We start from the raw sequence: 15,389 nt of genomic DNA, 5'->3' as shown, positions 1-15,389 counted from the left end.
CAACAATATTGAAATTAGGCCATCTAAAAACCCTATAATGGCTTCTAAGTATTCAAGTGAAAGCAAGACTTACACCTCTCACTTTATATCAAAAATTAGAAGTGATTCAGCTTAGGGAAGGAGATATACTGATATATGAAATAAGCTGAAAACTAGGCCTCTTGCACCAGAGAGCCAAGTTGTGAATACAAAGGAAAAGTTCTCGAAGGAAATTAAAAGTGCTATTCCAGTGAACACACAAATGATAAGAAAACAAAACAGCCTTACTGCTGATATTAGAGAAAGTTTTAGAGATCTGGATAGAGGATCAAACCAGCCACAACATTTCCTTAAGCCAAAACCTAATCCAGAGCGAGACCCTACCTCTCTGCAATTCTATAAAGGCTGGGAGAAGTGAGGAAGCTACAGAAATGTAGGAAGCCAGTAGAGGTTGCATCATGAGGTTTAAAGAAAGAAGCCATCTCCATAACCTAAAAGTTCAAGGGAAGCAGCGAATGTTAATGTAGAAGCTGTAGCAAGTTATCCAGAAGATTTAATTCAAGATTTAATTCAAGAAGGTGGCTGCACTAAGCAACAGGTTTTTCAGTGTTATTTCAGATGAAATAGCCTTTTACTGGAGGAATAGTCATCTAAAACTTTCGTAGAAAGGAGAAGTAAATATCTGGTTTCAAAAGATAGGCTGATTCCCTTTCTAGGGTGATTTTAAGTTGAGGCCAATGCTTGTTGACCATTCTGAAAATTCTAGGGCCCTTAAAAATTATGCTAGATCTACTCTGCCTGTCTTCTATAAATGGAATAATAAAGCCTGGGTGACAGCACATCAGTTTACAACATGGTTTACTGAGTATTTTAAGCCCAATGTGGAGAGCTACTGCTCAGAAAAAAGATATCTTTCAAAATATTACTGCTCATTGACAATGCACCTGGTCACTCGGGAACTCTGACAGAGAATGAATTGAGCGCTATCTTCATGCCCACAGCTCATGGATCAAGGAGTCATTTTGAATTCTCAGTCATATTTTAAAGATTTTATTTATTTATTTGACAGAGAGAAATCACAAGTAGATGGAGAGGCAGGCAGAGAGAGAGAGAGGGAAGCAGGCTCCCTGCTGAGCAGAGAGCCCGATGCGGGACTCGATCCCAGGACTCCGAGACCATGACCTGAGCCGAAGGCAGCGGCTTAACCACTGAGCCACCCAGGTGCCCCTCTCAGTCATATTTTAAAAATATGTTTCATGAGGCTGTAGCTGCCCTAGATAGGAATTCTTCTCATGGATCTGGGCAGAGTCAAATGAAAACTTCTGGAAAGGATTCACCATTCTACATGCCATTCAGAACATCTGTGACTCATGGAAAGAGGTCAAAATAGCAATATTCACAGGAGTTTGGAAGAAGTGGATTCCAACCCTCATGGATGTCTTTAAGGTTTCATGACTGTGGAGGAAGTAACTGCTAATGTGGTAGAAATAGCAAGAGAACTAGAATTAGAAGTGGAGCCTAAGATGTGCCTGAACTGCAATCACATGATAAAACTTTAACAGATGAGGTGTTACTTCTTATGGATGAGCAAAGAAAGTGGTTTCTTTCTTTCTTTCTTTCTTTCTTTTTATTTCACAGACGGAGATCACAAGCAGGCAGAGAGTGAGGAGGAAGCATGCTCCCTGCTGAGCAGAGAGCCAGATGCGGGGCTTGATCCCAGGGTCCTGGGATCATGACCTGAGTCAAAGGCAGAGGCTTTAACCCACTGAGCCACCCAGGCGCCCTAAGAAAGTGGTTTCTTGAGATGGAATCTAGTCCTGGTGAAGACTGTTGAAATGTCAAGAGAGGATGTAGATTAGTACATAAACATAGTTGAGAAAACAAAGGCAGGGTTTTAGACAATTGACTTCAATTTGGAAAGAAGTTCCATTGTGGGTTAAATGCTATCAAACAACATCACATGGTGCAGAGAAATCATCTGTGAAAGGGAGAGTCAACTGATGAAGAACACTGTATTGTCTTATTTGAAGAAACTGACATAGCCACCCCAACCTTCATCAGCCACCAACCTCGTTCACCAGTCAGTAGTTACCAACATCAAGGCCAGATCCTCCACCAGCAAAAATTTATGACTCACTAAATGCTCTGATGGTGGTCAGCATTTCTTAGCAATGAAGTATTTTTAAGTTAAGGCATGTACATTGTTTTTTAGATATTATGCTTTTATAAGCTACTGTATAGTGTCAGCATAATTTTATATGCAGTGGGATATAAAAAATTTGATTTGACTTGCTTTATTGTAATCTTTGCTTTATTGCAGGGGTCTGAACTAAATCTGCAGTATCTCTGAGGCCTGCATGATATGAGCTGACAAAGAAGATAAAGGATCAATAGCCAAGGAGATATGAAATCCAAGAAAAGGTGATGTGTTAAAAATGAAGGGAGGATCAAGTTTCAAGAAAAATTGTGGTCAATGATGTTAAACAATGGAAAATGGTTAGATCAAAAGTATGCCTACTAGAATGAATAACTGTGAAATCTTGGGGACACTGCAGACAACAGATTCAGGGGAATGGTGGTGGCAGAAACTGTATGAACCGGACTAGTGAATGAGTGGGAAGTTAGGAAATGGAGGCAATGAGCAGGGATTGCTCTGTCGAGAAGCTTTACCGAAGGGAAGAAAGGCAAGTGGCTGGAAGGGTGTAAAGGTTTGAGGGAAGATACACTGAGCCTGTTTCATGGTTGCTGTATCCAGTGTTTGCTTCTGTAGTCCCTAGAGCATTGTTCCTATTTTTTGGGCAGGAATGGCCATGGGTGGAAGCAGAGATAGGAACTCAACAAAAGGGCAGCCATCTGTAGCCTGAGTGGCTACCCATTAGGGTGGTCTTGCATAAAGGGCATTGATGCTTCCTAGTATGTAATCAGAAGGAGGTCTTTCCAGATTTTAGATGAAGGAATACGGAAAGGAGTGCCAGCCAAGAGTGAAGAATAGCAGGGGCACAGAGAGCAGCCAATCTCTGTTCCAGTTTGCTTTTTGGTTCTGATCTATGTATATGTATCATTCCAATAAATCCCCCTTTTTCCTAAGGGAAGCATACATGGCCCAGCTTTCTGTTGCTTGTAATTAAAAAAAAATTTTTTTTTAATGACATGGAAAAAAATCCTTGGTCTACCAAGTCTCTTGTTTTAAGATGGCTATGTTCTTGATAATTAATACTTGAAATGACCTGATACAAATCATCGGCAATTTCAGAGGCTGACAGTACACCACAGATCAATAAAAGGAAACTCACAAAATAGCCATTGCCCTACACTAGCTTGTACAATAGAAATCTTCCACAAAACCTAATACTTTCACAAGAAAAAATAGGGCAGCATGTTGTGCCATGGTAAACTAAAAATTAGAGAATCAACTCAAGAAGCTATTGGGTATTGACATCAGACATCAGACTAAATTAAAGGTTAGAGAACATTTCTTTATAAGTCTTCTAAGAATTGGATCTACCACAATTATTACATCTGGTTTCCTGAGGAGTTTTGGAAATGCAATCTAGGAGTCCTACAGAAGGAGAACACTAAGGATGAAGCCCTGGAATGTGGCCAGCCCACAAGCAGTGGGCTGGATGTGTTGAAGAATAGAGAGTAACAGGATACCCAACCAGCTGTTACAGATTGAAGATCAGCACAAATAGGGAACACAGGGAAAAAAACACCAGGAATTCATTGAGGAAAAAAACTCAAAATATTTAAAGCTGGCATAATAAATAGTAGACTTAACTCTAGGCAGAGGCTACCATAGATTCAGTAAATAGCAAAAAATTTAATGTAGTAATTACATAACTAATCAAAAATCATATTTCACAAATACCTACCATGGACCTCAATGGTCTCTTTGACTATATATAATCACAAATAATTTTTAAAAATGTAAATAAATACTTAGGTTATCTGCTCTGCTATTGGTAACATATGATATTGTTGATCTTATTTTAAATTTTTAAATTCCTGAGGAACAAACTACACCTGAGTTAAATTTCTGATTTCTTTATCATATTTTTCATCAGGTGCTAATAAGAAGGATATCTATGATATCCTTTGTACTTAATACCAAGTTCTATCATATTCAAAATTCTGATAAAATTACCTTGCTAATCCTCTATTCCCCAAAAGTTGCTGTATAAGATAAAGCATTTTTGTTCACATTCTAAACTAATCACTGATAAAAGAATAATATGCTGGCTCTGTTCCATCATGAAACACCTTTTAAAGCCTTAATATCTCACTACCTTAGGGTCTTTAAATAAAAATATTTTAAATTGAATTCTTATATCTATAAAATTCATTATTCATAATATATTTTAAACATATTTAACTAGTTTTGTGAACAGGTTGGGAAATGCTTGCATTTTAAACTATATCAAGTGAAAATTAATATTACAGTCTAGCTATTTAGGCCAACAGGCAGAAGTTTTACTTACTGAAGAGACAAACACTAGAAATTGACTCTGCATAGAGCTCTGTGGTGAGGTCAGTTCTAAATGCAAAGGTGTCACAGGGATCCATTCAACAGGACATGCTAAAATGTGTTCAGAATCTTCTTTTTGAGGGGTATGTAATGTATTTTAGAAAATGCTCCATACAATAAATAATGATTCAGCATTCTAAGATGTTCAATAATACTTGGTTACTTAGAAAATACACACGTGTAGAATACTTGTCATCAATAATGTCAAAAATAAAGCAAACAAACAAAATTCAACATATAGTAGTGGTTCTCAAACTTTCTGGACTCAGGATCCCTTTACACTCTTAAAAATTATTGCATGTATCAATTTCTTTTAAGATAACAATAAACCCATAATGGAAAATATATTTTCTCAAACAACAACAAAAATCTTAGTGAGAAGAAGGGCATTACATTTTGCAAATCTATTTTAACATCTGGTTTCCCAGAAGACAGCTGGATTCTTCTGCTTCTGCATTCAATTTGTTGGACTAGCAAGTCATGTATGCTTTAGAAAACTATACTCTATACTCAGGAGAATGAGTGGAAATAAGACAAGACAAATAACATCTTAGTACCCTAAAAGTAGTTTCAACCTCATGGACTTTTATAAGGATGTGGAAGATAACACTTTGAGGACTGCTACAATAGGAATAAATAATAATTAAAACTAAGAATGGATTTAAGAAATTTGGGGAGGACAAGAAAATACCATCCAGATCTGCACTAATATGGCCATTTGCTAAGGGGGCCATGGAGCACTTGAAATGTGCTAATCCAAACAGATACCTAGTAAATGTAAAATACACAATTTTCAAAGACATACTATGAAAAAGAGGTAGAGTAGTTCAGCCAGTGTCTACACTGATTAAATACTGAAATGGTAAATTTCTGGATATATTGGGCTAAATAAAATATATTATTCAAAGTAACTTTACCTCTTTATTTTTATTCTTTTTGATGTAGCTATTAGAAAATTTTAAATTACATATTATTTACATTATGTTTCTCCTGGCAGAGCTGATCTAGACAGATGAAAACATATTTTCCTAACTTAGATCCAATACAGCATACAATCTTAGGAAAAATAACAGAATTATTACTCAGATTGAGAGTATCCTTACATCATTTTTGGAAGAAGGGATTTGCTGGAAAGGTAGTGAATTTAATTTTGGTATAAAATACTCTATAGACAAAGAATAAAAGCTACCTGAATGAATAAAGACTGAGGGTCTTGATTTGGTAATTTCTGATAAACATATAGGTCTATATAGATACAGATCAATATCTCACAGCAATCTATACTTTGGGCCATACCTCACTGAAATGCATTTTTCAAATCCAAAGATAAATATTTCAGCAATAGGTTAAGTGCTCCTAATATAATGCATAATGTATGTATCATTCAGTATCAATGAGTCAAGAAACTACTTATAATGCACAGAAAACTACAAAGATTGAGTGGCTTCCTCTGGTATCAAGCAAAGGCTACTGTGTCAAAAGACAGATGAACAAATGTACATTTATGTGTTTTAAGTTAAAATAAAAAACATCTAAGATAGCCTCCTATACCAACTTTTTATAGAAACTGACCTAAATTACCAGGGAGGGCCATATCAGCGGAGAGGCTTCAACTGAGTTTAGTCTACAAAGGAGACTATTTTTAGGCCCTGTTACTGGGTAAAGATACTTTGTTTTTCTTTTATGTATGCTTTTTTCACTGTTCCTATTAGGATGCTGGGTTACAAAATCAGAAGTGCTAACTCTGCTGGACAGACATCTAGGAAGATGTGAAAAGTTAGCTACTTGCAAGGTGTGAACTTCCCTCCCAAACAAAGTAGCACCAGTCCAAGTGGAATTGCTTTCTTTAAGTGATATAAACCACCTCTTTCAAAGGAGAATAGGAAATAAGGATTGGGATTCTGAAACAAAATTCTAACACCAAAAAAGTCACAATGCAATTGATCTTATAAATTACTGAAACTAACCCTACTTAACATAAAAAAAAATGTTAGTCCTGAAACAGAAAATTCGGTGTTCACTCAACAGGAAGGCAAGGTGGCATAGGAAATTTTATTCACTTATCTTACAACATAGAAAAAGAAGAAAAAAATGGCATCAATAAATTACTGTTATACCGTAAAATACCACATTTAAATTGTATGATTAATGCAATCACAATTCCTCAACCAATTTACTCTTCTTTAATAAGAACATGTGGATAAAAAACAAGTTAATTTGGAATAGAGCTTTCTTTAATAACTAGGCTCAGACTTCAGATAGACTTCAATTCAGTTGAATTAATAAAATTTCAATAATTTCTATTTTTCAAAGGCATATTTGTCTACTACAATCATTCCCCAAAACATGTTTTTTGTCTGCTTACCAAAATGTCACTAAGTTACAAATATCAACTTAGGAACAACTAATCCTTCATGTAAGGCTTAGCAGCCTAACATTTTTGCAATGCAAAAAGGAATCCTTCACCCACAGAGTAAACTCATACCAGAAAAACAAAACAAAACAACAACAGGAGAAAAAAGTAGGGAAACCAAAGCTTCCCAGAGCTTTCTCAGCTCCACCCACTTCCTCACTTGTCCTCTGTTAATCTTTCTCTCTTCCTCAACTCACACTAAAAATAAGCAAGTTAAGTTCCAAACACTATGCTTAAATCACCGCCACTCTGGTAACACTGGCTGTACCTCCTTTACTTTGATTTCTTTTCCTCTTAAAAATTTTTTTGGGGCTCCTGGGTGGCTCAGTAGGTTAAAGCCTCTGCCTTCGGCTTGGGTCATGATCCCAAGGTCCTGGGATGGAGCCCCCACATCAGGCTCTCTGCTCGGTGGGGAGCCTGCTCCGCCCCCCCATCTCTACCTGCCTCTCTGCCTACTTGTGATCTCTCTCTCTCTGCCAAATAAATAAATAAATAAATCTTAAAAAAAATTTTTTTATATGAACCTTGGCATACACCAGCCCTAAAAAGTTCAGAGAATGCATAATGTCCTTGAATTCAGTGTGCATGTGTGTGTGCGCGCGCATAAATGCGCCAGTGTGCATGCACACTGAAGGAAAGGAGAAGGAAGTTGGGGTGGTCCAGGTTGGGAGGCTTGATATAAAACGTTATGAAGGAAAGTACCAAAGCCATAGAACAGACTTAGAAAGGGTGAGCTGGCTTAAAAACAGCTCCCCAGCTGCAGTAGTTGGTTTGTAAATAACAATAACAACATAATAAAAATATCATCATCCAACATTTATTGAGTGCTCACTTTGTCAAGGCTCCTTCCTAAATGCTCTATGTGTATTAATTTAGTCTTCTCACTTATCCTATAAGGAGGGTTCAGTTTCATACAGGGCACTTTTGGAGGTGTCCTGCTCACAACTTACAATGACCGCTTTTCTCCAATTGTTACATTTAGTCAAAGCACTTGTGTCCTAACATTCTGAATTAGTTATGAATGAGAGAATAAGCAGGCAATGACATAATGGCTATGCAGTTAAAAAAAAAATTGACAAACAGACTTTACAACCCACTCAAAATTAGAGACACCCTGGATATGTATTTATTTAGCTATCACCCTGCTTTTTATGTCTCAAGACTTTCAGATTGTTTTTCTTTAATGAAATTGCTTTATTTTATATAGAAAAATCATTCATTCATGCCATCATTAAAACTGACACTATCAGCTTTCCTAGAACACATTTTCTCCTCCATAACAATTCTATCTCTGGTTAACAAAATTTTGAACTTGTCACTAGACCACATCTCTTTTTAAAAAGAACAAATATTGCTACAGGTGCAGGTTCTTTGAAACATACTGTCCAGACCATAGATACAGTATATGGAAAGTGCATGGGTTTCTGAGCCAGAAATGTCTCAATTTTAAACAAAGCTCTGCTTGTTGCTATTTTACTCTTTGGCAAGAACAGCAAACCTCTCTGACTTTCAGATTCCTGTTCTATGAAATGAGACTACCTTCCTCACCATCATAGTGGTTGTTGTGATTGGTTTTGGTTGCAATCTGACTAAATAAGAAATACAGGGAAGATGCTTAGCATAGAGTAGGTACTCAAATACTAGCTATTACTTATATTACATATATATATATATATATATAAAACATATACATATATATTTTTTTATAATATCTATGGTTTATTAAATTGCTTAAAACCTCTGGCACCATAGCCTTCACTCTTTCCTTCTCACCTCTTGTTTAGGACACAATGGACAAAGGGCATAAGAGTCTCCATGTACAAGATTGTTCCAAATACCTAGATGGGCAGAGTTTATGTGAGTTCACACACACACATATGTTTATTTGGAATGTTACTGGCTGGACTGCCTTTCGATATAAACATTTTTCTCTGAGATAACTTATCTGGAAACTGCAGAATCCTTTTTTTATATCAATCTTCCCTCTTTTCCATTCTGTTGCCTAATAAGGTTCCACATCATGTGGGTTCTTCCATCCCTTCCTGCTATCACATGGCCACCATCTGAGCGGATGCACCTGTTTACCTTGGGTACCAACTTCAAAGCTCCTTCTTTGTACTCTTCCTTATCCCCCTCCAGGCTAACCACTAATCACTACCATGGATTTCATTATGTCATTCTGATGTGGAAAACAGAGGCAGAAGAAAAGTTATTAAATTTCCTTACTATCCAGAGCCCACTCACAAATCCTTGAAACAGGCAGAGTGACATTCCTCTAGGGACTCAACTACTTCCACCTTAATACTGTGCTAAGGGAAAAAGGCAATCTCAGTCAGACAGCAGCCCCCATCCCAACCAGGATCCTGTAAGTCTATATTAACATATAGAAATTCCTTTATCTCTAAACCCTCCAAGAAACATGCTGGCAATCATCCCCAAACATAGGGCCCACCAATATATATGTGAAGGGTCTCATGATTAAGGTTTTATTAGACGATAATAAGTGACCTTTTCCCAACAACAGCTAGCCCCTCAGGGTCTTAGAAACCTTGCCACCAAAATCCCTTAGAGACTTAAGCCATCCCTGACCCCTTCTAACTTACAAGTATATAATGGACCATTCCTCACAGCTCCAGGGCAGCAGCAGCTCTTTCTCCCCACGGGTCCTGTCCCTGTGCTTTAATAAACCACCATTTGTACCAAAGACATCTCAAGAATCCTTTCTTGGTTGTTGGCTCTGGACTCCACCCCACTGAACCTCACTTATATTCTAAAACTTCATCGGTTCCTCTATTTAAGCAACTCCAGTGGCTTCCCACTAACCACAGCGGGGGAGAAAGTCCATACTTTTGTGCCTGGTGATCTGGCTCCAGCCCCCAAGCAATCTTACTTACCTCCCACAAGTTCCCAGCACGCTTCCATTGGGCTCACTGTATTACTCCCTAATGCTTTTCCTTAAGTCTTGCTCATGTTGTTTTCCCCACTGGATTACTTACCCACTTTCTTTTGCCCATCCAAATCCCATCATCCTTCAATGGCCAGCCGGTTTAAATAATTACCTTTACTTCAAGGCCTTTTTTCACAGTTCTGCACACATTGATTTCCTTTCTCTGGTCTCCTATAGCGCAAATTGTTTCTATGGTTCATTGTGACTTATACACATTGCTTTGCTTTGTTATGTTTCCATGTGTAAGCCTTGCCTCCTCTGAGGCAGGCATTTTTTTTTTTTTAAACCATGTTTTTGTGTTTTCTGTAGCATCTAGTCCAAAGCTAAACATAATAGATGTTCCATAATTGGTAGTTACATTTTAGCTAGTGGCTTCACCAAGCCCATTTATACACACCTGACACAATGTATATGAACTTATTCTTGATACTGACTTCCTATCAAATCCTCTCTATAACTTTGAAATTTCCCTCAAAACCTTCCCCTCACCTTCCATCTACTTGACAAGTCTTCTGGCCTTCATTGTGGGCAAACTTCCCTTTGAAATCCTAAACTGGTTTCCTCCATTTCCCTTCTCCTCTCTGACTTAATTAAATCTAGCTCTTGCTTGAAGACATTTCATTCTTTGCTAGAAGCCATTTCATTCCTTGCTATCCTACCCTGTGGAGAACTTCCTCTCTTTTCCCGCTCACCGAATTTAAATGTTGAAGTAGACAGTCAAACTCAGCCTCACTTGCCACTATTATTTTTTTTTAAGATTTCATTTATTTATTTTGAGAGAGAGACAGCATGAGTGCTTGCGTGAGCTGGGGGAGAGAGAGGGAGACAGAGACTCTCAAGTAGACTCCACGCTGAACATAGAGCCCCATGCAGGGCTTGATCTCACAATCTTGAGATCATGACCTGAGCCGAAACCAAGAGTCACTTAACCAACTGAGCCACCCATATGCTCTGCCACTATTATTTCTGCTCTAACTTTGGCCATTTTCTTCTTCCCTATTCACCATTTTTTTCTAACTTCTGTATTGTATCAACAACTAATTTACAATATTCTCCTCCACTCCAATTTGTCAAACTCAGTAAATTCAATGTTGATACCACCACCCCTTTGCATCTATGTCCTGCTTCCATTAGTCTCCTCAACTCTGTGGACTTGCATCACCTCTCCACAACAGCAAGGCCAAACTATGCACCCTGATGGTTTCCTGAGGTCTCTATCTTGAGCCTCTTGAGCATCTCCAACTAGAACCACTTTAACCAACATTGCTCTCAGTTACCCCGCCACCCTTGATTTCTGCTGTGCCCCACTTGTCAAGTTATAGGAAACAGTGGATAGAAAAACAACCAATCACCATACCGCACACTATAACATCCAATCAGTAAGGGTAAATAAGGTCCAATCAGAAACGATACAGGTGACTTGAATCCATATCATGCGGGGGGCTCGTGCCCACTGACGTGAGCCCCCGAAACTTATTGTTCACTCTGTTTGTGTGCCTTTTCCGTGACACCTGATTAATCATGTACCTCTATTAAGACTCCCAGTATAGAATGTACGTCACCCATGAACGCACCCAAATACCTTGGGTTGATCATTCACAGCCTTGCCTCCTCAGACACATCCGTCTACATGACTTCTAGCAGCTGTTACATGGCTCTCCACACCACTGACTCAATCCATACCTTTCACCAGTCCATTTCAAATGCTGCTCCATAAACTAAGTAGACTTGAAGAAAGGTAGTTAAAACACAGATTTCACAGAGCTCTTAATTTAGCACATAAAGCATGCATTTTCAATCTTAGCTACATCTGAGAGTTTAAAAGAAGTCTGAGAGCCATCCACAGAAATGGATTTAACTGGTATGCAATTGAAACTAGACAATGATGGCTCTAAAAGTTCCCAGGTGATTTTACTTTGCTTCAGAGTTTGAAAACCGGAGCTCTGAGGTGAGATCTGGGAATCAGGATTTTAACATGCTACCAGGGAAACTCTGGTTAGTCAGGTTTGACACCACTGTGCTAGGGACTTTGTGGCTAGAAGGGCCTTCCTTCACACTTAGGTGGTCTTAGGATCAATCACTTCAGGGCTGCTTTTTCCAGCACCCTCAATCCCATCCCTGTATATATTTTTTACACTTTCAGGATATAGTCCCAACCCTTCAAGCTTTCTTAGGGCATCATAAACTGGCTTTCTATTTATTCTAGGGAGCTGTCACTCTAAATTACTTCCAAACTCCTGTAAAAATGAAATAGAATGGTTTTCAGAAAAAGCCAGTAATATAGGGTTACATTAATTGAGTCATAAACTCAGTGCACATAGAACTGTTCACCTAGGGCAAAAAGAATCACTAAAGAAAGTCCCAAAGAAAAAATTGTTTTTTTTTTTCAGCAATCAGGTTCCTAAGCAAGCCTCCAGAAACTTCATCTAGTCCACAGTGGAGGCTGAAAAACAACCAACAGGCCACAAACCATTTTTCTGTGTCCCTCCACACCAAGGCTTTCCCCACCTGCTGGTGATCTCAGACATCATTCCAGCTCTCCTGCCCTCTGGAGGACCAAACACATATTTTATTCAATTTTCTTTAATTCAAGGTTTTAAAAAACTTATTGAACTCTATTCTTGTTTGACTAGTAGTAAAAGTCCATAATCTTTTATTCACACTTTTGAAATCCTATAAGCTTTTAAAACTGAAAGGTTTTTGTACCTCATATCGTGACAAACCATGTACCTGACCTGAACTCTGACAATCCAACCTGATCTGAAAGGATATGAAGCTATTTATACTTAAGACTGACTTTACCTCTCATAGTGTGAATACACATACATTTGACTGCAGAACTACTGAAATGCTTAATTATGAAGAACTGGCCAGGACCTCACTAAACATATTATATATGTCATATGTACTGAATTGACTTTCTAAAATCTGAAAAACTCTAAATTTCCAAACTCCAAACTCCAAGTTTTTCAGGAAACAGTCTGCAGACCTGGGTCCACAGTATATCAGTTTCTCCAAGTTTTTATTCCAAACCTTCAATTTTTCAGTTAAACTGAGATAAATATGTTTTGGGGAGGGTGCTCAGTAGAGGACCAAAACTCATTCACATAACTGTTTCTTATAAGCATATTAATTAATTGTTTTAAACTGATTTAAAGAACTTTTAAAACACTGTCTTTTTGCAAGTTAAGGATGTCTTGGATAAACTCTGAAAGCCTAGGTTACCAACATAAGAACTGGGTCTGTGACAAATTCCTTTAAAGAATCTCCCAAAGTGTTTTCTAACCACATACAACTTTAATTTACCACTCACTTCTAGCTATATTTTAGTATGTGTGTCATTTTATTACTGTCCACACTTTGCTGCAGTGATTTAATGATCAGAGCTTGTTCTAACAATTTCCAGTTATCACAGTCCCTAGATATTTTTTTAAAAACCTACAGAATCAAAACATTATTCCTAACACTTTAAAGAGTGAGCTATTTTAGTAACTTCTTAGTCATTTAAGAGGGAGGTTTTAAGAAATGAGTTTGCAAGTAGGAATAAAGCAAATGTATCATGTTCTCTAAACTTTTACTATTTTGTCAAGCACAGATGCATGACAAGTCATGGCCTTTAAATGTACCCAAGCAAACTTTCAAAAAGTATTTAAATGTTATACCAAATAAAAATCTCAAAAATCAGATTAATTTGTGTGTGTGTGCGTGTGTGTGTGTGTGTGTGTGCGCGCGCGCGCGCGCCAAAGTAACCAGAATCATAACCACCAGTAAAAACAGGGAAGGGGGGCTGTCCCATTACATCATCTGGCAATATGTAGTTTGAAGCCTTAGAGCGCTCTCCAATTAATCCTTAAGAAAATCCAGCTGGGAAATCATCCCTGTCAAGCTCAGATAACTTGAGTTTAAATAAAAGGTTAAAAAATCCTCCCCACCTTACGTCACATGTCTGTACCATATGAAAAATAAAACCATCACTGAGGCATCTACCTCCCACTATCCTGACAGCAACGGAAAGGTCACAATTAAGTGGAACTCGCCGCACAGTCTGTTCAATCCGAGGGGGGAAGGGAAAGAAAATCGAAGACAAGGGGGGAATCTCTGCGCCCCCAAAGCAGGCAGGCACCTCGGTGGAAAACCCACTCCCCCCTGCCTGCTACCTTGCCCTGACCCAACAGATGATAACGTGGACTCCAAAAAGCCGGTCATTTCCTTAGAGAAAGTGGGCCCCCTCCAAGCCAGACAATAACCGAGAACAGGCAGCGGACGCGGCCACCCCAACATTTTCCGATTCTCGAGAAGTGTTCGCGGCTGTCCACACACTCCACTGCGGCTCGGGGAAGGATGGACCGGCGCATCGCGGCCGGCGGCCTCGGGGGTCGCCGGGCGCCCCCTGCCTTCCCTCCCGACGCCCGCCGTCGGGGCGCCCCGCTGCCCCCGCCCGGCACCTACCCCAGCAGCTCCGGCGCCCGCCGATACGATGGGCGGCAGCTTGTCGCGCTCAGGCTCCTTCCCTTTCCTCTCGTCCGGAGCTGCCGCGGCCACCTCCGGCGGCGCGGCGGGCGAGGGCACCCGACCCGCTTCACTCATGTCGGGCCGGGCGGCGGGAGCGCGAGGCGGCGGCGGCGGCGGCGGCGGCGGCCGGGAGGCTGCTGGGGCTGGCGCTGCTGCCGCCGCGGCCGCGAGAGGGCTCTGGGCCGCCGCTTCCAACCGCCGCCGCCGCACCGCCCCCGCCCGCGCCCGCGCCCGCGCCCGCGCTCGGCCCCGCGCGCGAGCCCGAAAGCCCCGCCCTGCCGTCGCCCCCGCGCGCGCCAGGCCCGCGACCGCCGCTCCCCGTGGCCCCCGCCCTCCTCTCGCCTCGGCCGCCCCCGCCCCGCCGCGCGCTCTCGGGCGGCGGGTCGGGCTACACTCCGCTGCCAGCGTCGGCCCCCGAGGTCTGGAAGAGGAGGCGCCGCGGCAGACGTCTAGCGGCCATGTTTGCCGACGGTCGCCAGACCCGGCGAGGAGGGGTCTGCACTAGAGGATCTGGACTGAGGGGACAAGGCGAGGCCCGCAGAGGGTCGGGCCGGGAGTGAGAGGGCCCGAGTGGCGCTGGTTGGCACGGGGTGGGCGCGGCAACGTCGCCTGCGCGGACGGCCCTGGCCTGGGGCTTTCCGACCCGTGGGACTGGGCTGGTGGCCTTTTCCCCCCAGCGCCCACAAAACCGTCTGCCTTAGGGTCACTGATTGTCCCTGCTATCCCTGCCCGCCCGCCTGCTCCAAGAGAGGCGGTCTCGAGCCTGCGCATCCTCAGGCGACAGCCTTTCCTTTCTTAGACCAATTCTTTCCAGATGCCGGGAGCCCCCACCTACAAAGGAAAAAACTGGGGGTGGGGGGAAGTGAGACGTCGTGGGCTCCACCTTCTCCACCACAGGGCTGCACGGCCAGGCCACACTTTCCATTCCTGTTCCTTTCGTCCCCCCTTTGACTGCCAAATCCGCCTCTCCCTTCCCGTCCCCGCGCGCCTACAGCTCGCGCTCTCCCTGCATC

At 41.1% G+C, this 15,389-nt stretch overlaps 1 protein-coding gene across 6 annotated transcripts in view; it reads right to left on the bottom strand.

Annotated features, from left to right (window-relative positions):
• The window catches only part of HECTD2 (HECT domain E3 ubiquitin protein ligase 2), a 73,488-nt gene extending 58,901 nt beyond the window's left edge, over positions 1-14,587 (bottom strand). For 5 of the 6 annotated variants that reach the window (XR_014309263.1, XR_014309264.1, XM_082721941.1 and 2 more), the window contains exon 1: positions 14,314-14,572. Coding sequence is in view for 4 of the 6 variants with exons in the window: in XM_082721941.1 (XP_082578067.1) it covers positions 14,314-14,451 (138 nt within the window). In the remaining 2 variants the exon portion in view is untranslated. Of the gene's footprint in view, positions 1-14,313 lie in introns of all 6 variants that reach the window. The other variant, XM_082721940.1, reaches the window with a different exon arrangement.
• Between the last annotated feature and the right edge of the window lie 802 nt (positions 14,588-15,389).

The sequence above is a fragment of the Mustela nivalis genome, assembly GCF_964662115.1.
Source record: "Mustela nivalis genome assembly, chromosome: 2".
Lineage (NCBI taxonomy): Eukaryota > Metazoa > Chordata > Mammalia > Carnivora > Mustelidae > Mustela > Mustela nivalis.
The sequence above is the reverse complement of the archived record's forward strand: the minus strand, read 5'-3'. Positions and strand labels throughout refer to the sequence as shown.